The 24,660-nt window shown below is 30.9% G+C and overlaps 1 protein-coding gene across 1 annotated transcript in view; it reads left to right on the forward strand.

The window, feature by feature from the left end:
- Positions 1–8,704: 8,704 nt before the first annotated feature.
- Positions 8,705–24,660, forward strand: part of Cpr47Ee (Cuticular protein 47Ee) — a 42,261-nt gene continuing 26,305 nt past the window's right edge. Inside the window, exon 1 of the mRNA XM_065512854.1 lies at positions 8,705–8,776. Within this exon, the coding sequence (XP_065368926.1) occupies positions 8,705–8,776 (72 nt within the window). The remainder of the gene's footprint in view (positions 8,777–24,660) is intronic.

The following is a 24,660-nucleotide window of genomic DNA, read 5'->3' on the forward strand; positions in this document are numbered from 1 at the left end:
AAGTCACAAGCACGAAAAAAATATATTATAAATCACTCATCCAGATTATTTGTGTTTGTTTCTTTTCTGTTTCTCTCAACCCCAAACCTAAAATATTCTCGAATAAATCAATCTCTCAGTGATATATCACAAAAAATTATTTTTAAATGGCTGTGAATGAGAATTTACCATTGAAATGAAAGTGAATCCGTTATTTTCGGTCACTGCTTTATATATATTGTTGCAATGGACTTTAAAATATCTATCATTAGATATCCATATTGTCTATATTAATGACTTAGTAATCCAGATATAAATCAAAAATAGGACAAAAATCGAGGTTGTCCCGGTTTTTCCTTATATCTCAGCCATTTGTTGGCCGATTTTGTCGACTTTAAATAGCAACCGAGACGACATATTGATGTATCAATCATGTATATAAGTTATTTAGGGGCTACGGAAAGTTGATTTCAACATACAGACGATCCAGAATATATATACTTTGTGGGGTCGCAAATGAAAAATTTAGAAATTACAAACAGAATGACAAACTTATATATACCCTTGCCACTCAAGGCGAAGGGTATAAAAAAATCAGACGAATCTCTCCAGCCGTTTTCACGTGATGACATTACATACATGGACCATATCATATTCATACACTTCACCTTCGTTAAGTTTGTTATTCCGTTTGCAATTTCCACATAATAATTTTGCGACCCTATAAAGTATATATATTCTGGATCCTTTTAGAAAGCGGAGTCGATTAAGCCATGTCCGTCTGTCTGTCTGTTGAAATCAACTTTCCGAAGCCCCCAAATAACTTACATACACGATTCATACATCAATATCTCCGGAATACTTCCGGCTCGGAACCAGGACAACCTCGATTTTGGACATATTTTTTTTACCTATATCTGGATTACTAAGTCATTAATATAGACAATTTGGATATCTAATGATAGATATTTCAAAGACCTTTGCAACGACGCCCGGTGGCACATATCTCTATTTCATCGGCCAAAAGTCCAACTTTTTGTTAACTCCGATTTCAAAATTTTTAATTTTGAAACTAAGGTAGGCAAAAAATTAGATAAACATATTTTCAATTGTGTGCGTGGAAAGCTGTTAAAGTCAAATATTTTATGTAATTTAATAAAAATGTGATTTTTGTAAATTTGATCAGAAGTAAATTAGCATTACTCGCAAACTATTATCGATAATTGGATGATTTTTTTTGTTATGTTGGTAGGATAATAGTCTTTAATAACTGGTATGATTTGTCACTGTACCGTTTATACCTGATGTGTTATTAATTTTTTCACAGGTACTATATTTAAGTCAAATTTAAACAATTTTATTACCAGGAGAAAGGGCAAAGTGTCCTCATTAACCCTCTAACCGGCCAATTTTATTTTGAGGTAAAAGAATATACCAAGTTATTGTTTGAATAAAAAGAAAATACGTGAGAATATAAAAAACAAAAGACAAGTGCATGTTCATATTTATCACAATAAGTAAATTGTTTGTCTGGTTGTGTGGTCTTTAAATATGAATACGTAAAATTGAACAAAAATAATAAGGGTACTCATTTAAACCCTTAAGTTTCCCATTTGTTCAATTGTGCAAATTTGCGCGACGTGTTTCATGAACCCACCTTATCAATTTTGTGCAAGTTTATACATTAAATTTCTCTCTATTTTATATAAATGTCAAATAAAAATAAATTCAACAAAAGCCTTAAAAAATTTTTCAAATTGTATAAATTTTAATTTTAAAAATGTTGAATGAAAGTTAAATCTTTAGAACAAATGGTGATATACAGAGTTTGCAAGATTTTGTTTCTATTCTAGCTGTTGGTTAATGTTTCCATACACAATGCCATTGAATCCAATCATTCTGTTCCAAAGATACACAATTTTCACATGAACAAAATATTTATATTTTATTTGATTTTTATTTCTTTTTAATAAAAGTAAACAAAAGCAGCTGATTCATCAAATGCACAATACATTCAAGTTTGCGAGTCTAAATTGTCGCGAGTTGTGCAAACGAATTTCCATACATTTTTTGACAGTTCATTTGCGAGAGTGTAAAAATGCACAGATTGCACAGTTTGCGAGGCATTTAAGCGTTTACATGAGGACCCTTATTAATTTGGCCGGCAATCCTCAGCTGCTGTTAGAAGAGTCAAGATTTTCAGAAATGTTTTTAAAGAATTTTCAGAATTATATATAAAAAGATAGATTAGAAAAGCGATTGTTGTCATTTATAAGACATCACACATCTGATACAAAGTTTTAGTCAAGTTGTCATTACTCAATGACAAGTTGTCATTACTCAAATACAACTATGAAGTGGTATAATGAGAATAATATTGATGTTATAGCAAAACACATCAATTAAACAAATTGCCCAAATCTTCGTCCAATCGAGATATATTGGGCAATTGTTAAACGTAAATTGAAAAAGCGTGCAGGTACGTTAAATAATCAGATTTTGATGAGAATAAAGTGGAATAACGGTAGAAGTGGGAAGTAAAGTTGTGCAGCTATTAATAGGAGGCATAAAAAGAAATGCCAGAAAATGTATTCGAAATAAAAACACATAAACCTGCAGTTATATTTTTAAAGCTTAATAATTTACCTTTAATTTCATGTATACAATGTTAACATACGTTGTTTCATTTAAAAGTTATGCTCGTTTTAATTCATCAGGATTTTAAGTGGCCACTTCTTTATATACTTATTGTCCTGTTTCGACGTGTTTGTTGAACACTTTTTTCGTTTGAATGAAATTACTCCCAAATTTTTTTCTATTTGTATTTTACCTGTTCATATGACTGGCGCAAAGTACAAGTCGCAATTTTGAAGATATTGCGATAAAATTTGGTACATACATTTTTTCGGCCCGAGGACGAAGCATATTGTAACTGACTGAAACCGGTCCACTATTTCACCTAGCACCCATACAAATGTTCCCCCGAAATTATACTTTATAGGTCGTAAATGGTTAATTTATATAGGTATCTATAAATTTTGCTATCAAATTTTGCTCCAAATAAGTTTTAAATAAACTGACTTAATGTCACCTAATTTTATGATGATCGGTCCGTAATTAGTCATAGCTCCCATATAATGCCCGCTTCCAAAAATCAATTTAACGAACATACATCTATTAAAACTACAGGTATAAACATAAAATTCAACAGAAATAAACTTCATATGGACATAGATCACACAGCCTAGTTTTATTGCGATCGGTCCATTATAAGTCATAGCTTCCATATAACTCCCGCTTCAGAAAATCTCTTTAACGAGCATAAATCTCTTAAAAATGTTGGTATAAACACAAAATTCAACAGAAATCATTCACGAAAATAAATTAAAAAATCCGCATTTTCATACTAAATGCTATAAATAATTAAAAGTTCAACTTTAGCATTAAATTTCTCAATAAATGCTGAACCGATTTTAATGAAACTTTTAATTCAAGAAGATATCTGTCCATCAAAGAAAATTCTAAAATATCTCTATCGGTTCAAAACTTACAGAGTTTTGGCCGATGACAAACTATAATGAGCCACTGTGCTACGTATATAAGACCATAGTAAGTTGGACCTACAATGGGTTAAAATCGGAAAAAATTATTTTTAACCCGAATTTTTTGTTCACCAAAAGTTTGGAAAAAATGTTTACCTAAATATATTTAAGATTTTTATTTTGAAGGGTATATAAGATTCGGCACTTGTTTTAATTAAATTTTTTTTAAATTGCCCAAGTTTGGATAGGTCTTGTGTTGACTAGGTCCACTTAAGTTAGCCAAATTTTTCTTCTTTACACGCTTTTGCATTAAGTTGTCTTTTCGGATCACATAACAAATATAAATATAGTCCCAAAGAACAATTTTTTCTATAAATGAAAAAAATATAGGGACGTTTTGGGGAAAAAATTTAAGAAATACGGACCTTTTTACATGATTCAACAATAGTACTTCTTTCTTTCTAATGGTACCAAAAATCCATGTCAATAGAGGGACTAATGTATTATACATTTAAATATACTAACTATTGTGCACATTATTATGAGTTTAACAAATTTAAGTTATGTCTTTTAGACATTTATACATTTATTTAAATTAAATACAACATAAAAACACAACAAGTTACTTATGAAATTTAGTACCAAACATTTTTGAAATATTTTATACAAATCTATTTGTTAAGGTTAAAAAGGCAACAGCATCGCAACACGTTGATTAAAGGGAGCAGTCTTTTGGATTTAGTACTTCTTGTAACATCATAGAAATAAATGACTAATAAGACATGGATGTTTTTCAGGAAGAAGTTGAATATCTTATATTAAGTAATTTAAGTTCAAATGTTAATTGCCTGTAATCTTAGTACTAAGCAGCATTTAAGTAAGCACTAAATTAATAATGTTTATCTAATTGAAAAATCTGTTGCAAACATCATGTCTAAATGATTTTTACTTTTTCATTTATTAATAGAATTATTCTTAATAGAAATTATAAATTCACATTTATTAAGATTAATATTATGTTTATTTATTTAGATCAATCGTCTAATAAATATTCAAAAGCTGTTTAGCAAATACCAATAGCTTCGTTTTGTCGGTATTTTATATTAATAAATTAAAACAAATTTTAAAATATTGTATTCATTTTAACAAGTTGTATCTTTTTTATTTGTGGATTTCACAAGCTTTTTTTACAATATATTCATTCAGTGATTATAAACATTAACAAGTTAGAATGTTGTATACGGTTGTACCGAATTCTAAATACCCTTCACATATAACTAAAATTATACTCGAATCAACATTGTTTCCCATTCACACATACCTTCAGTGTATGTAGGGTCTCTAAATAGATGAGTGTTATTTTAACCCCAAGTGCCATTAAGGGTTAATTTCCATTTTGGAGTTGTTATTATAAATACTAAACTGCATGTTATATTCTTCCTAAGTTTATACATATAACATCACGCTTTCTTTCCATGAGAATTCCAAATACATATTGAAACATTTTACCTTTGACCTTCGCGATTTAAGGTTTAGTGTTTTCCAATTTTAGTAAAACTTTCAGAGTATATTTAGAATTATCTGCACTATATTATTCTGAATGGATTTTACTTAACCCTCTAACCGGACAATTTTATTTCGAGGTAAAATAATATACCAGGTTATTGTTTGAAAAAAAAAAGAAATACGTTGGAATAAAAACAAACAAAAGACAAGTGTACGTTCTTGTTTATCACAATAATTAAATTGTTTGTCTCTTTACACATATTTACCGTTATAACCGGGAAAAATAACCAAATAAAGCAGCATTACATACATTTAACATACCCGCCTAAAGGCAGCCTTGCCGGTTAGAGGGTTAAAATTCAGAACAGTAAGGAAAATTCATAACAAAATATGGCCAAATAATTAGAATTTCTCGAAAATTGCTTAATTTAAATCGCAGATACGGAAAACCTATTGTAGATATTGTCACACTTTTTTCTCATTTTTATTCTCTACTGAGCTGATGGCCATAGATGCTTGTGCTCAAAGAATCTAACTTTATAATAATTGTATTATTATGTAGTTATTAAATAAATAAAATTATTACCCACTAGCAGACCCGACAGATGCCATCTCTGGTGAACTTTCTACAATGTTCTTTAAATGTCAAAACTCGTATATTCAAATTCTAGAGCTTTCGAATACACACGCCATCTTTGGTGAACTTTCTACAATGTTCTTTAACTATCAAAACTCGTATATTCGAAGTCGAAAGCTTTCGAATTCGAATATACGTTATATACGAATATACCTACGATCAATGATCAACTCAAAGCTTTTATTCAATGTTAATAATAACCACAGATATGATACAGTTTGAGAGGCACTGCTGTTTGACACAATTTGTACAATTTCGTAACAATATACATAGAAGCGTTACTGAGAAACAAAGAACCTAAGTCTGTTGGCAAAAACCAATGTTTTGAGTTTTTATATAAGTAATCGAATTTTGGTCTGAAATATGAGTGATCACAGATAGAGCTCCTTTTCTTGATTAAGCGAATTTAGATATTTTAGATTTTTTCAGAAATATGAGTGATCACAGATCGAGCTCTTTTTCTTGATTAAACGCTTATTGGCCGAGTTATTCGCGAATTTATATATTTTGAGTTATTATATAAAAAATCGATATTTGATCAGAAATATGAGTGGTCACAGATCGAGCTCCTTTTCTTGATTAAACGCTTATTGACCAAGTTAATAGCGAATTCAGATATTTCGAGTTTTAAATAAAAAATCGATTTTTGGTCAGAAATATGAGTGATCACAGATCGAGCTGCTTTTCTTGATTAAACGCTTATTGGCCAAGTTATTAGCGAATTTAGATGTTTTGATTTTTTATATAAAAAACCGATTTTTGGTCAGAAATATGAGTGATCACAGATCGAGTTCCTTTTCTTCATTAAACGCTTATTGGCCAAGTGATTAGCGAATTTAGATATTTTGAGATTAAATATAAAAAATTGATTTTTGGTCAGAAATATGAGTGATCACAGATCGAGTTATTTTTCTTTATTAAACGCTTATTGGCTAAGTTATTAGCGAATTTATATATTTTAAGTTTTTATATAAAAAATCGATTTTTGTTAAGCAATATGAGTGATCACAGATCGAGCTCCTTTTCTTCATTAAACGCTTATTAGCCAAGTTATTAGCGATTTTAGATATTAGCGATATGAGTGATCACAGATCGTGCTCCTTTTCTTGATTAAACGCTTATTGGCCAAGTTATTAGCGACTTTAGAAATTTTGAGTTTTTATATAAAAAATAAATTTTTTTATCAGCTCCTTTCTTGATTAAACGATTATTGGCCAAGTTATTAGTTTTTGAGTTTTTATATAAAAATCGATTTTTGTTCAGAAAAAGCAGCTCCATCAGTGATCACAGATGGAGCTGCTTTTTTCGATCAAACGCTTATTGGTCAAGTTAATAGCGAATTTAGATATTTTGAGTTTTTATATAAAAAATCAATTTTTAGTCAGAAATTTGTGATCGCAGATCGAGCTATTTTTCTTGATTATTCGCTTATTTGCCAAGTTATTAACGAATTAAGATATTTTGAGTTTTTATATAAAGAATTGTTTGTTCAGAAATATAAGTGATCACAGATCGAGCTGCTTTTCTTGACTAAACGCTTATTGGCCAAGTTTTTCGCGAATTTAGAATGTAGACAAGCGAATTTTGAGGTTTTATATAGATAGATTTTTGAAATTGAGTGATCACAGAAATATGAGTGATCACAGATCCAGCTCTTTTTCTTGATTGAACGCTTATTTTTCAAGTTATTAGCGAATTTAGAATGTAGACAACACTCAAATGCATACTTTTAATTTGATTTTTAAAGTTTAGTGAATCCCCTTAAATAAAAAAGTGTTTGCATCCTCTGAATGATGAGTAATTTTATTTGCTATGTAATTTTATTTCAATGGAAACTTTTGTGGACTATTGCGTGGTAAATTTTTCTTACGAATTTCACTACGAACAATTAAAAACAAATTAGCAAAATAGGTGCAGCCGTTTTCCGATTTTAGATAAATTGAAAAAAGTGAGCGTGGTCGATTTTTCTTTCAGTAAAAACTTAAAGGATAACTGCGAACATTTAATCAAAAAATTAAATCGAAAAAAGTGGGCGTGGTCAATTTTTCATTCCGTAAAAACCTAAGACAATCTATCTTTAAAAATTGGTCATAGCCCAATTTTTAAAGATAGATTGTCTAAATCGGTCCTGCCGTTCTCAACTGATGCAATTACCAAAGAATGACATTTGATTTTTATTTATACAGATTATATTGTCAATAAATCCTAAAGTCATGTTCAAAAAATTTTTAAATTTGTAGTTATGAATCTGTCGTTAAAAAAATTTAATTTGTTGGTCTTACTTGCGAATAGGTTATAGCTTTGCTACGACGAAAAAAACTCATATACAAGTAAATATGGATATACTTTAAGTAACAATCAACTTTAATTTTAATATTTCTCAAAATATGTTAATTTTGTTCCACCATTTCTTGTTCTAGTGGCCTGAGACACGTTAATGGCTGGATGAATTTTTAATAACTTTAAAATTTTTTAACCAATTTTTACGTACACATTTCTATTCTTTTAAATTAAATTAAAAAATTAAATTGTTTCCCTCAAAACTTCAGCGAGCTTGCGGCTCGTCTTAACCCCTACCGATTCACCTAAATTTTTTTCAAAATTTTACCAAAATACACCAAACTTGGGAGTGAGAGTGAAAAGAATCTGCAAACAAAATATCCGCAATTAGCTATATGCCCACCCTTATTATACATCTAAAATTATTCATCCACAACAGAAAATATACCGATCGACTCAGAATCACATTCTGGGTAAGTCTGGCTTGCTGGTTGTCTATGTAAACTTTGTGCACTAAGTACATGTCGCAATTTGGAAATTTTTCAACACAATTTATCACATGCGTCCAAGGACGAAGCTATTGAAATTGGTTGAAAACGGTCCATTATTTCACCTAGTCCCAAATGTCCTCCCGAAATAGGATTTTATAGGACATAACAATTTAATTTAGTTTAAATAAGTTTTCCGTCCAAATAAGTTTTATATATATCTACGGAAGTCATTTTACTTAATTTTATCGGTACATAAGTAGTCCCACATAATGCCCACTTCCGGATATCAAATAAATGTCTTAAGAATATTGGTAACGGTATTTACGATTATATCGGAAATGGTAATTGCAGTTATTTCGGTAACTATAGCTTAGCAGTGTCTGTAGTTGAGCTGAAACGATATTTTAGAAGTGACGGTAGCCAACATTACACTTAAATGACAATTGATTATACGCTGGATTATTTGGGATGTGTGAAGTAATCTAATGTTTTGATATTTCTTAATTGGCTGTCAGAAAAATATTTCCAGCTATTACACACCGGACGACAAACTTATACATGACTTGTATATCATCATAATATTAATAGGCAAGTCGATTTCTTTAGACCCCTTTTACACTCACATTATACATTTAATTTGGGCAAGAAATATACCATTTTAAAGGGATTTATTCACAGAAGTGCAGAATATATTTTATTGAAATCGGTTCAGTTTTTTAGAAGTTATAAGCGTTTAAAGATGTTACTAACACATATGCAAAAACGTGTACATGTGAACCTTAAGCTAAACAGTAAACAAAGCATTGCGTGTTTGTTCAATTTGTTGTTGTAAATAAATAGGAGAAACAATTAAACAGTATTGATTTCGCTCTGTTTTAAGTGAGAGTTGTTATAGAAAACAAAGAAGAAGAATTTAGTAATTTAAATTCGCTTTAATAAATATATTTTGAAGGTGTTTTTTTATTTTCTAACTCCCATAAGCATAAACAATTTTTAAATTTATCAAAGGTTTATAAAACAAATTTTGTTTATAAACCTTTGATAAATTTAAAAATTGTTTATGCATATTGGGGTAAATATGTAATTGTAGATAAGTAAATAGTTATTTTATAATTGTGACGATTTTCAACGGTTTATCACTGCATGAAGTTTAATGAAAAATGGGACGGGTCGGAAAAAATGGTGAGTCGCCTCTCATACAAAGTAAAAAGTTATTTCTAAATATTTTGTGAAATATAATTGCAAGATTCTTCAAACTTAGTCTAAATGGCTCTTTTATAAATTTTCACAGTTTCGCTGAAATTGTTCGGGATTGGAATAGTGGGCGTGGCACACCCTATACAAAGTAAATAATTAATTTTGAATATCTGGAGAACTATAATTCTAAAAGAATTTAAACTCTGTATCAATCAATTTCTCTGTTCGAAGTTTAGCTAAGCATGATCGGCTTAGTAGGAATGACCCCTCCCTTATAAAGGAAAGTTAAAGTAAAGCTTGATATTTACATAAAAGGTTTAAAAATGGGTGGGATCAGAGCAGCGGAGTGGTATCTCCCATACAAATTAGTTAGTTATTTTCGACTGTCAAGTGAACTGTAATTGAGAGATTCTCAAATTTTGTATGTGTAATTGTCGTATTTCCATTCATATTTTTTTAATTTTACTAGGGTAGGGGTAGCGAAGTGCACCGGGTTATGCTAGTACCTCTAAATATACAAATGGAAATATAAATAATTGAAATTTTGACAGAATAATTATTAAATTAATAAATAATATGCCACAGAGTATATAAATTAAATACATTAATAAAGTAAATTTAGCAATAAAAATGTATTTTAAACATGTTTTGAAACGCTTCTTTTATTTTTATTTGTAGAGTAATTATTAACAAATCATCACAACCATAATTTAATTTAGCGCTTGCACAGAAACGTATAAAATCTATTCATATTTCTTGTAATAAATGTTGGTTTTTAATTGATGGCATTAAATTGAATTGCTTGCAATTATTTGTTATAAAAATATTTATAATCTTGTGTGAGAGTTTTTACATTTAAATAAATTTTTTAATAGCAGCAATTGTTGGGTAGTTAAACTTAAATGTCATGAAGTTATAAATATGAAAACGGTGTTAAGAGGATTTTTATATGATCAGGTTAGAAACAATTGTTATACAATCACATTTACTTCCGTCTGCATTAATGGTATTTTAAGTGGTTCTTTTGCTCAACTTAAGGAATTTTTATTTATTATAGTGATCGATGGATCGCATATGGACAAATCCAGCACATAATGCATTTTGATTTTGGACGAGACTGGAATGTATTGTGAAACCTTATATATCCTTATGAATCCTTCTCACCCGAATTTCAACTCGTAAAATATTTTTCCGAAGTAAATTAGGTTATGATCTTAATCCGCAGGCTTTTAAATGATCAAATTTTGTTCGAAACAGAAACCATAGATAAATACATACATAGAAGGCAAGGAGAGAGAAATAAAAATTAAACATAATTGCTCTCATTTTACACTTGACAATACACTGTCAACAATTAAGTTTTTGACAACAAACATAAGATGTATGCGATACACTTGAACATGTTGAGCCAAGAATGTTGACGAATCTTTGTCAAACATCCACTTAATGATCGTTCCATATACTCGTAATTAACTCAATTGACAATTTATATTTAATGCTAACTAAATTACATCATTTTATGGCCAATATTAAAGCTGGAATTTCCCATTGACTTGCGGCATAATTATTATTTTTATGAATAAAATATGACAAACTAAAAGTCATAAAGAAATAATAAATTTTAAGTTTAAAGTGAACACTTGTGAAGAATAAGCAATTGAAAAACAATGTATTGAAAATAGAACTAGAATACGATTTTTTATTACAAAGTACATAAAGATTCCACTCAAAGAATAAAATCAAATCAATTTGTAAAATTTTACAGATCAAGTGCAATGCGGTAAATCAAGAGGTGGTTGGAATGAAATATAATATTAACTACCCAGCAATTCTAGGAGACAGTCCCGAACTATCATCAGGGTGACAACATAACAAGCTACGTGACTAGTTATTTTAACACGTATGACCTTTTTGGATTACAATGAGACTGCCGGATAGCTTGTCCAAAGTTGTCAACTCATTGGATTCATGTACCGGTTACATAGAGTCAGTTACCATAATAGGTACCTAAATGGTTATTGATCAGCTACATAACTAGTTATTATAGCCTACATCACCATAGTGGGGAGGGTATAATGCCTTTGTGCAGATGTTTATAATGCCCAAAAATATTATCCCAACACCCACCTTAAAGTATACCAATCGACTCAGAATCACTTTCGGATTGAGCAATGTCCGTCCGTCTGCCCATGTAAACCTTGTGCGCAAAGTACAGGTCGCAATTTTGAAGATATTTCGATAAAATTTTGTACATACAATTATTTTGGCCCAAGGACAAAGCCTATTGAAACTGGCTGAAATCGGTCATTTATTTCACCTAGCCCCCATACAAATGTCCTCCCGAAATTGGACTTTATCCGTCATAAATGTTTAATTTATAAAGGTATCTACACAAATTTGTCTCCAAATAAATTTTATATACGGAAATCATGTCACCTAATTTCATAATGATCGGTCCATAATTATTCATAGCTTCCATATAAGGCTCATTTCCGAAAATCACTTTTACGAGCATAAATCTCTTGAAAATGTCGGTATACACGTAAAATTCATCACAAATAACTTTCATATAGACCAAATTTCATGGCGATCGGTCTAAAATTAGTCATAGATCCCATATCAGCATAAATCTCTTAAAAAATTATAACTTTCATATAGACATAAATAACATGATCGAATTTCATGGCGATCGATCCATAATTAGTCATAGCACTCTTCCGAAAATCATTCAAGAAAATAAATTATGGACATTTTAAAACAAAAATAATTTTGCTTATTTACTTAGTGTAGTTTATTATATGGTCGGGCTTGACCGACAATAATTTCTTACTTGTTTTTACATGTACGTGTGCTAATTGACCTCAAATATGCAGTTTTTACTTCCAAAAAAGTACAGTACAAAAAAAAAAACGTTTCAAGTCTAGATTACTTAGAGACACTTAAGTGACAATTGACTTCACGATAGTTTACATGGGCTGTATAAAGTAACTAATTAACATCTTAATGCACTACTAAAATACATAATTGTCAAATGACCCAAATTATATAAATTTAATTCAGCCAAGTGGTCAGACATTAGTGACAATTACTGTCTATAAGGGATACATTGACTACTTGCTTAACTGCTGGATATAATCAGAACATTAAGTTGACATTTAAAATATACGATTTACTCATACCCACAGACTGTCAAATGTTATAAATATATGAGTGTAGCTCATAAATAATGAAGTGGAAGTCAATCGGTTCCATCCATCCATATATAGGTATAAGCATTCAACAGCAATCGGTTAGTATACCTTCATGTCTATAATTTGTGTTATTTTATCGATTCTTAGTAAATTTAGGTGAAATCGTTATATCTGCTTGTCTCTAGTTTCAACTAATTTATTAGGAAAAATCACGGATTACGCGTTATTACTCCAAATATTAATTAATTTATTAACTAATTGCTTAGTAGGTTTCATGAAGCGTAGTACAATATTTATTTGATATTAGATCTGAAATCCAAATGCTGAAAATCTGAGCAAAATCCTGATAAAATTTTGCACAAAGTAGTTCTATGTACTCTGAAATTACGTAAATTTCGACATAAGTCATTTAGGCTCAGTACTACAACTTGGCAATAGAAATATTTGTTGTTTCTATATTCTTACGAAAATGTATTGTAAGACTGAATGTAATGATTTATATTTTAAGGTCAAACTTAAACAAAATCAATTTTAAAGTAATAAAAATGATCTAGTAAGCGTTTGACAATAAACAATAATTTTTTTTATTTTTTTTTGAAAATTGCATTGATTTGTATTAGGTATAATTTAGTTGTTTTTGCTACACCTACCAACCAGTAATTGAATAGAACCAATTTAAAATATGAATAATAATTTCAAGAACAATACAATTGGAAAAACAGAATGTAAAACATACTTGATTACAATTGGCACCACAGCAGCAGTGATCAATATATTTCCATACATCTTATATATAAAAAGAAGTGTACATTTTGATGTCACCACTAACTGCGAAAACGGGTCGACCGATTTCAACCAAAATTTCTGTAGATGGTTTATGTGAAGTTTGCACGAAATCAAATTTTCAATGAACCTTCAGATTTTTGATTTTCGGTCTGTGGGCGAAGGGGCGTGGTAAAATCAAATTTATACACTATACCCCTAATGACACTATACCTAATGATTTCAAGGTCAGTAATTGTGGCCAAACTTTTGCAAATAAAAAAAAAGTTAAAAAAAAATTGCCAAAAAATTATTCTTATTTTTTCATTCGAGAAATAAATGCTGTTTTTCATTCCCAACGATCAAACAATGCTAATTTTAATTTCGTTGCTTAACATCATTCTAAAAATTTTAATTTACAGTGGTGTACTCTGAAACGAATGATTTGGTGTAACATGTCCGGTACATACCAAATTTTCATATCGTTCGATAAAACAAGTAGGCCGCTGTTAACATTGTACTATAAAAGTGCTTTTATATTATCAACCGATGATAAACAAAATTTCCTAAAGTACAACTAATATAGTAAACAACGTCGACAAATCAAATTTCGTTCCCGCCGAACTTCTGCCAAATACAAATGAATATTCAATCCGTTGTCGACAAGGTATTCACAAGTCTTACAACCAACTACAAACATTCGGATTGGCTGTGGGAACGTGCAATTTTGGTACCAACAAATTATGATGTCAACAAGCTCAATGAGCAAATTAATTGAAACTGACTGGCGAAACAATGAAATACAAATCGATTGACACAGTAATGAACGAAGAACAAGCCTCAATTATGCTACTGAAACATTGAAGGTTGGATCACAGATAATGTTTCTCCGCAACATAAACGCACCAAAATTATGCAACGGAACACGATTGACCATCAAAAAATGTTCACCAAATTTAATTGAGGCAACAATCATCGATGGCAGATTAAAATGCGAAGACGTAATGATTTCACGCATACCAAAGATTTCTAACGACAAAGCATAAGGCCAATCGTTGACTATTGCTGGCTTACATTTGGAAAATTCATATTTTGTATGTGGTTTGCTCCCGAGTAAATAAAAAAAAGAAACGTATATCCCCTGACCTTAAGATGAATTCATAAATATAATATCCCATTTGACTTAAATACATCCGTTTCTCTTTTTAAGGGCATATCATGCCACTGTACTTGTTACAGTGCTACAACTTTGTCAAATGACCACCTCAGTGTTTCGGGTGCGATGCCAGGTCGGGGAAGTCCGTGTTTTTTTGTCCGACACTGTATATTCAAATCGAGATGCAATATAAAACAGAATTATTGTAAGGGCCAGCAACGCGGACTGGGTTCAGCTAGTTCATTATGACTCCAATTAAAATATTTTATTACTGATTAGTGATCACAATACAGGTATCCACACAAATTCCATTACAAATAATCTTTATATAAAAGTAAATCACATTTAATTTTTTTTGGCGGATCGGTCCATAATCGGTCTCTTTAAAATGTTGGTATCGACATAAAATTAAACTGAAATATGTCTAATGTAGAAAAACCTAATTAGACGATCGGTCCATAATTGGCCATAGCTCCCATATAAGGCCAAATTCCGAACATCAGTCACGAAAAAAAATTCAAATTTTAAAAGAAAATTATCTGGGTTCAAATCGTGTTCCAGCCAAAACAAAAAATTTCTACGTATATAAATCGTTTACGTTTATCGTGAACAAAAATTTGTATTCAAAAACGTTGGGGGTATATTGATTTTGTAACAAATCGATATATGCAACGCAGACCCATAAATGTATATATGTATATTTTGGCTTCTTATTAAATTCTAAGACGATCTAGCTATATCCGTCCGACTGTCTGTGGAAAACACTGTAAAGTATGGTGGAAATCGGACAGCATCTTACTTTATCTTACTTGTTCAGCTTAATTTGAGAGTAAGGTTTTTGCTAGTAGGTTGGAAGCATAGAGAATATACTTAGAGCGGAAACTCTCCTGTCAAAGACCTAACTCAGTTCAAATATCATAAAATATATCTCGTTGCTGGGCGTTTAATTATACCATTATTCTGCCTCATTTTCAATTGGTTTAACGACAGCGGCTCCAATTGTAATCATACAGTAACTAATAGAGGGGCCAAGAACTGTGTTTGTAAATGAGTCTGCTATTAAAATAATTATTTGTGTATTTGGCAACTTCACACCTCAATCATAAATAATAAAAATGGAAGAACATAATAATAGACTTAATCAATTCTCCAAAATAACAGATGAAAAAAAGAAACACAAATCTAAAAGATTAACAAAAATTTAAAGGTGTTGTTGCATACGGAGAAACATTAAACATGAAAAGAATTTGTAAAATTAAATGATGATGATGATGATGCACCTGAATTATGAAAACATACATAAATTGTTTGTATGAATATGAATGATTCTTTCATAAGAGTACAACAAACAGTACGTAGATCTCTGTAAGTAGCTAAAATAATACACAATGATTATAAAGAATACGTTACAATTACAATTCATACGTTCATGAATGTAAAATGAATGAGCGTTTTTCATACATATTTTTTCTTAATATTTTGTTCATTTAGCGGTTGCCAAGGTAAATGCCAAAACACAAACCAACCTTTAAATCCAACAGTTAATAGCATTCGTTTTAACTTCATTCATTTCTATATATTTTTGATTCATCCACCCCGATCATCATCCATACTTGGACCACATCTTCTACTCCTATGCATGGGTAGATGTGTGTGCGTTTGTATTGGTGATGTTGTGCAAATTATGATTTGAAATTGCAGAAATTATTAAGTTGCCATATAAATGTTAGTAGATTCTCAGATGAAAAAAAACCATTTAATGCGGCAAAAAAAAAATAACCATAAAATCCAAGAGTAACAAAATTAAACGCAATCAAACAAAAATTTAAAGAAAACACCCACTTCACTGATACATGGTGGTAGATACTAATACTTTTAGGCGATAGATTCAAAAATAAGTGTGGCCAACTTTATATCAGTTTCGGAATCGAATAAAATTTTAAATCAACAAAAAACCGAAAACTAATTCACGTTTTCTTATATTTCGGGAATTCATTAACCGATTTAGATGATTCTTGACCCCATTACAAGTCATGTTAACAGTCAGTAGCATGGTAGAGATAGGAAAGAGGGCAGCTCACTTGGGTTCAAACAGTATGTCCCTTTGTGTTACCTACAAATTGAGATAAAAGAGGGCCAGATAGAGATGAGTAGAAGAAGTTTAGATGAAGGAGGTCAGAAGAAGAGAAGTGAGGAGAATAATATGCATCAGTCGTTTAACGGATATTAGGTCACTGCGTGGCGATTCCAGTGTCTGGCTTGATTAGTCAATTGACCTTCCTTAATAAAGGCACGAATGCATTTTAACTTCATATCCGAAAGCTCAGAAAGACTATTTAAGGAACGATGTCCCAGAAACCAGATGCGTAGATCTCCTAATGCCGGTCAACGACAGAGAAGATGAAAAATTGTCTCATCCTCCTCTTCATTTTGACAACTTCTACAGAAGTCGTTGCAGGGCAGACCAAGTCTCGCATGGTTGCCAAATATGCAGTGTCCGGTTATCACCGCCACAACATTGCTTAATTATGAGTGTGTCAGTCCAAGATTATATGTTTTCCGCCTTCGGTTTAGTGACGACTTTATCATTCTGCTTATAGTACAGGTGGGTTCACATCCCCAGCTTGCCTGAGCGAGCTCATAGTAAAAGTCACTAATTGCTTGCAATTAGATAACGGAATCCGCCATATGAAGTCTATGTATCCGTCAGGCATTGACTATACGAATATCCCTGCCAGATATCTTGTTATAACTGAGCTAATTAACCACCCATTTAATAGCCGATATATGTATCAGCATGAATAGTGCTAAATTCATTTGGAATTCTAAAACATAACCTAATTCCGAATTCCTGAATATAGACACCTGCGCCAACTCGATTTCCCTTCCTAGAACCGTCCGTATAGACTGAGACACTTGTTGTGTGATGTAAAAGTCAATCTATTAATTCCGTGTTGTATGGAATTATGAAACCGAAATTCCTTGGTAGGAAGGGCCTGGAAGTGCAATAATCAATCTGGAAGAATATGTAAACTTCCGATTATACTGGCGAGACCGTATATTACATGATTCCATGCACCAATCGCATTTATCCTGAAGGCAGTAGTGAATGCCATTTTTCTGGCCATTAGATCCACAGGGAGCCAGTTTAATATAAATACCGACTTTGTTGCAGTTGTTCTTCGGGCTCCTGTTATTAGGATTGCCATTCTCCTTAAAACCTTCTCGAATAGCATGCAAATTGAGTCTTTGTATAGTGCCTAACACATTACAAAGACTCTATAGAATAATATCGACCAATTTAAATACCTTCCTGCAGACATACATTGCCAAGGCTTTGCATGTCCTTGCTAGGGTATTGGGTTGCCAGCATAGAGTACTATCCAGAATAACACACTATTTTGAGCTGTCTGATAGTGTCAGTGCAGCACAGTGTAGCAGTACAAGCTCAGTTTTGCTCCACCGACTTAGTATACTGAGTGCATTTTCTAACAGTTGTGATAACGTGCGCAAGTGGAACCCAGAGATCCCCGAATGATCCTGTAATGTAGAAGGTTCATGATAAACCTAACAATTTATTGGTACAGACTAAGATCTTGTAGGGCTGATCCTACAGTTGCAGATTGTACATTATTCAAAGTACCTTCTATATCCAGAAATGCCATTAATGAAAAATTTACAAATTCAAGGGATTTTTTCAATGTTCCTCACTAAGGAGTGAAGATAGTAATCCTTATTTCAAAGACACTCGTAAGTGAATGATTCTCTTAAGGGTTTTCAGCAAATGCTTATTTGTCCACAATCTTTTGGACAAGGAGTGACCAGATCTATATTTTTCTGTAGATCAGCGGGTATTATTCAATCCAGGCTAGGAGACTTGTTAGAATCGTAGCTCCGTATGGCCCATTTTACAATATCGTCGTCAAAAAGTGCCGATTGCTCACCAAAGCTTGTGGTGAATCTGTTCCATCGGTTTCAACTTGCGTGAGGTGGTTTGTTCTGTTCAGTGATTTTGACAAGGAGAAAGATCAATAATAAAAACAAAGAATTGGAGGCATTACTCCGTGAAGATTGTTGTAAAACTCAACACGAGCTTTCATAATTATTGGGATCTACTTAATCAGCAATTTCAAAACGTTTGTAAGCAGCAGGATTCATCCTGTGTGGTAGGGAAATTTTGCCTCACCCGCCTTATAGTCTGGACCTTGCCAGAAAGATTGGAAAGGTCACAGATATCAAAAGCCAATACTTTGAATAAATTTATGTATGTATATTGTACAAATGTTTCACAATAAAAAAAAAATTAAAAACATTAAAATTATTATAGGGTGTCATACATTACAAATCCATCGTATTCCTTGTTCTAAAAAAAAGTAATTGAAATCAAATCCGAAGAAGGTGAATAATCGGTGGCTTTTACTTTAAAATAAATACAAATCGGAGTAAATTTGTCTATAACCAAAACTATCGTTCGACTGAGAAAGAGTTTAGCACAATTTTGTACGAAGACGTTTACGTTTGACTTCTTATTCAAGACATAATTTGCATAGAATTGCAGTTAATGAACCCCAAAATAGAACTCTTTCGCTAAGATCTTTTTTGATTTGAGTCGCTTTTCATTGCTTATTTTGATATGAAAGCTTATAAAAATTTATATCAATGTATAAAGAAAAGTTCTTAATAAAACATGGTTTTAATTATTCAAATCGGATGAAAACTGTAAAAGTTATTCAACTTTTCATTAATACCTTTTTGAGTATTTTCTCCCCCAGCGCATATAAATGTAAAAAAAACAGGGTAAATATTTTCGAACTTTTTTCGAAAAAGTTTAATAACTTTTGCAAATATAAACCGATTTTAATAAGTAATATCACCTTTTTGTCTATATAAAATTTTCTTTAAAGCACTGTGCAAAAAAATTTGGTTTTCATAGAAAAAAATTAAAATAACTATTGTTGAGTTTGAAAAATTACGAAAAAATAAAAAAAATTTAACTTTTTTAATAATTTAAACAATTTCTTAGATTATTTTTAAAATTTTGAAATCGGTTTTAAAATGTCTGAGTTAGAGGTATTGAAGTACTACCTACCCTAAAACACTTGTTTCAAAATAACTCAAAATTTTGAGGGTGTTCAAAATCTTTTAAAACGGTTTTAGCATGTCCTCATCTAGGCATACAACCTCGATTAGGTCGCTTTTCAAGTTCTGACAAAAAGTGTTGTTTTGAAGCAATGTTATTATCCTATTTTATTTATTAAAATCAACAATAACACATTAATTTAAATTGTGTAAAATCTGGAGAACTATTACTGTGAAAGTCTTCGAACTTTATACAGGAGTAAATAGTTATTTTCGAATATCTGGAGAACTATAATTGTGGAAGTCTTAAAATTTTGCCCTAATATCACCCTTACTATTCTACATTTTTTGGGTGAAAATGTTATGGTGTTAGTGGGCGTGGCATCTCTCATACAAAGTAAATAGTTAATTTCGAATATCTGGAGTACTATAATTGTAAAGTATTTAAACTTTGTATGAATCAAATTCTTGTCACTATACGGAGATTGGCTGAAAATGGGCGAGACTGAATTTTTTAAAGTAAATAGTTATTTTCAAATATCTGAAATACTATAATTGTGAAATTCTTCAAACTTTATATGAATCAATTTCATATCACGACATGAAGTTTAACCAAATTGGGAAGAATCGGGACAAGGTTTAAGACACCTACCACACAAAGAAAATAAATATTTTCAGAACTATAATTGCGAGATTCCTCAAAATTTGTCCGATAGCTCACTTATCATTTTACATACATAGTTTGGCTGTAAAATGGTCGGGATTGGATTAGTGGGAGTGACACCTCCCATACAAAGTATATAGTTAATTTCGAATATCTGGAGTACTATAATTGTAATGTATTTAAACTTTATATGAATCAAATTCGTATCACTGTACAGAGTTTAGCTAAAATGGTCTATATCGGAACAGTGGGTGTGAAACTTTCCATCCAAAGTACATAGTAAATTTTGAATATCTGGATAATTAAAATTGCGAGATTCTTCAAACTTTGTCTGAAAATTTTTTTTTTATAATTTTACCTAAAATTTAAAATTTTTTTATTTTACTACGTAGGAGTAACGAAGCGCAGCGGGTTATTTAATAAATACTACGTTTATACGCACGGCTTATTCGCAAATAAAAATATTGCAATTAGAAAAAAATGCCGCATAAACAGTGAATTAATTTTTTATTTGCGAATAGCTAACTCACGAAAACAACTCCTGATTAACGACACTATTTGCAAATAATATTTTAAGCATTGCCATATGTTTTAACGCTTTTAGTTTATTAAGACGATTTTAAATATTTCATTGCGTTTTTGAATTACTTGGATTGCAAGACGGACAAGAATTTTTGATTCTATAATTTTTACATTTAAAAAAATAAAAAATGTATCATATTTTATTCAATAAAAGAGCTACCAAATAATTAAATTTTACCATCCGGCATCTCATAAAAACAAGAACTTTCCGTAACCAATGTGACATATAAACAGTGAGTTAGTTAATTGCAAATAATTTTTATTTGCGAATAGGCTACGTATAAACGTAGTAAAAGTTTACCTATTTCAGTCCATAATTTAAAATTTATATTTTTAATCGCTTTTATCAGCTTTTTTATTATTTGAAGTAATAAAAACTCAGTCCATTTCAATGGACCAACAACTCACCTTTAACTAAAGGTACAAGCATCCTAGAGCGAGTATCGTGCCATTTATTTTTCATGAAAGTTAATTAATGTTTACTAATGAGTTTATTGAAACTCATAGAAGTTAATGCACTAAGTACCTATGTATAGTGTTAAATAGTGATATTCAGTTTTTAGAAAATACTATATTTCAGAAAATAAAGCATCCTTGTCTATCGGTATTTCCACTTTTTTTTATATTTTTTGTGGTAATTAATGAAAAAGTTATGTTTTTTTTTAAACGGGACAAATGGCGTCCCGTTAAGACTCCAAAACTGGTCTGTCCCGACGAAAACGGGACGGTTGGCAAGTCTATACCCTACACCAAGTAAATGAGCATAAACATTTTTCTTTTAAAATTTCAATAATTTTATTCGTGAGTGATTTTCGGAAATGGGCCTTATATGGGTGCTATGACCAATTATGAACGGATCACCATTAAATTAGGTCGTGTGATTTATGTCTATATGAAAGTTAATATTGTGTGTATACCAACATTTTTAAGAGATTTATGCACGTTAAAGTGATTTTTGGAAGCGGGTCCATATGGGAGCTATGACTACTTATGGACCGATCGTAACAAAATTTGGTGACATGAATTTTGTATATATAAAACTTATTTGGAGCGAAATTTGTGGAGATACATATATAAATTAAACATTTATGCCGATAAAGTCCAATTTCGGGAGGAAATTTGTATGGGGGCTAGGTGAAATAATCGACCGATTTCAGCCAGTTTCAATAGGCTTGGACCTTTGGCAAATTATATGTACCAAATCTGATCGAAATATCTTCAAAATTGCGACCTGTACTTTGCGCACAAGGTTTACATGGACAGACAACCAGCCAGACGTACGGACGGACGGACATCGTCTAATTGGTCATTTTTTTGATGTAGATTTAAATTCACAAGTATTGAATGAAATTTCAAGAAGTTTTCTAGGAATTTCAATTACAAGATAAGAGTAACAATTATAGGTACAATTAATTTTCATTGGTCACATTCAGCAGTTGGCTACTTAGATTAATGTAGTATCTATAAAACTGCAGTGGCAAATATAAAAATTACCTTTGTTGGCCACAAAATATTCAAAACTATAAACATGTAAACAAACTGCAGCCAAGTGTAAAAATATGCAACATCTTCCAAATGAAATAAATGTGAATGCATCAAAACAAGAAAAACTCTTAAGAATATTTACAATATTTGAAACAGTTTTCATTTCAAAAATGTCAAATTACTCGTTCAACTTCAATCATACAAAAAAAAATATATTAAATATGATTATTTCTCGCTTCAATGTTTTGTGTAAAATATTTATTAATATTAACACTCTTAGTCAGTGATACGTTCAATTTAATCCAAATCAAAATGCCACATTTTTGTCTATATGGCAAATGTCACTTGATATCGTTTTGAAAAATATCTAGAGTTTAAAGTATTTATATTATTGTACATTCAAATTGAGATTCATATTTATATTTAGATTGTGTTAATAAAATCATTTATAATCTCCTACACAAACTCACACTTCTTTACCTGCACTGTATCTGTACTGTTTAATTGTAGTCAAATACTTGCACTAAGGCAGGCAGTCGCATTAGATTGGTGCTATTTTACATTTTAATAAAAATAATAAAAGACAAAAAAGTACAAAAATATGTTTGAATTTAAATGATTTTGTTCAACATGATTATTTACATGTATACGTACGTGTGTACACTGTAAATATACACATCTCTTTCTGTATGTAGACATGCATGTAAAGAATTGAATTTACAAATAATTTACTACAAATTGCTTGTAAATTAACAAAAAAAAAATCAAATAAAATAAAAGATATTTGAGTTTAACGTATGTATACAAATGTTATGTTAGCGAATGTCAAATATTTTAATTTATTCATACGTCACCATCATCTATGAGCTTAAACGTTGGTGGTATGACTACAATTTATTTTAAATTTATTTATACAACCGTTTAGTTTTATGGTTAAAATCTTGATATTTTTATTCAAACATGGATAATGGTTAGACAGACATGGTGTCTGAAAGATAAAGTTGTCAGTGTGAATGAAGCGTATGTAGAAACCTAAAGACTTTCATAAATTCTTTCATGCAATTACCTAAAATTGTTAATAGTCCAACATTAGTTAGATTAGTACCTACTCCTTAAATTGGGTGCCATGAGGACGACTTCAACCAGGGGAATATTACTCTTTTAAACTGGCTACCTGTTAACTATTTGATCAAATTATTGGCAATGTGCACTGCAATTGGCAAATAGAACTGGAAGTAATCATAAGTAAATTTATATTAATATCATTATATGGGAGATTTCATGTCAAGTGATCCAACTTTTGAAATCGATGTCTTCTGAATTAGTATCATATTGGATATTAATTCAGACATAATTTTTCAACAAAATCGGTCGAGAACTCTCTGAGTTAGAGGATGACAAAATTTGACATTTTGTTTTTCTCATCCATGTAACTTATTTCCTATTGTTCTTAGCAAAATGTGTCCCAAATAGTTTAGATAGCTATTTCTTCAATCTTTCGAAAAAAATAATTTTTTTTTTTAAATTTTTTCCAACATCAAAAACTTTTTTGACTTTTTTTCAAAATGGGGCCTTTTTTCTCAAGGAAAGACCTTGAAGGTCTTTTCCTTGAAGCGACTAAAAACACTTCCATTTTTTTTGATAGTGGGTATAAAATATTCGAAAATAGGGCAAAAATTCAAGGAATGCGCTAAAATTATAAACATTGAGTGAGATTATAAATTAAAAACATTTCAAAATATACCTCAAACCATAAAGAATTGATAAAAAACGTACCTTTATTTTGCGTTTGTGCAGATGTTTGTAACGCCGAAAAATATTAGTCTAACACCCACCTTAGAGTATACCGGTCGACTTAGAATCTCTTTCTGAGTCGATTAAATGATGTCCATCCGTCTGGCTGGTCGGCTGACTGGCTGTAAACCTTGTGCGCAGAGTACATGTCGCACTTTTGAAGATATTTCGATCAAATTTGGTACATATTATTTTTTCTGCCCAAGGACCAAGTCTCTTGAAACTGACTGAAATCGGTCCATTATTTCACCTAGCCTCCATACAAATGTCCTTCCGAAATTAGACTTTAACGGTCATAAATGTTTAATTTATATA

Source organism: Calliphora vicina, chromosome 5 (assembly GCF_958450345.1).
Source record: "Calliphora vicina chromosome 5, idCalVici1.1, whole genome shotgun sequence".
Taxonomy (NCBI): Eukaryota; Metazoa; Arthropoda; class Insecta; order Diptera; family Calliphoridae; genus Calliphora; species Calliphora vicina.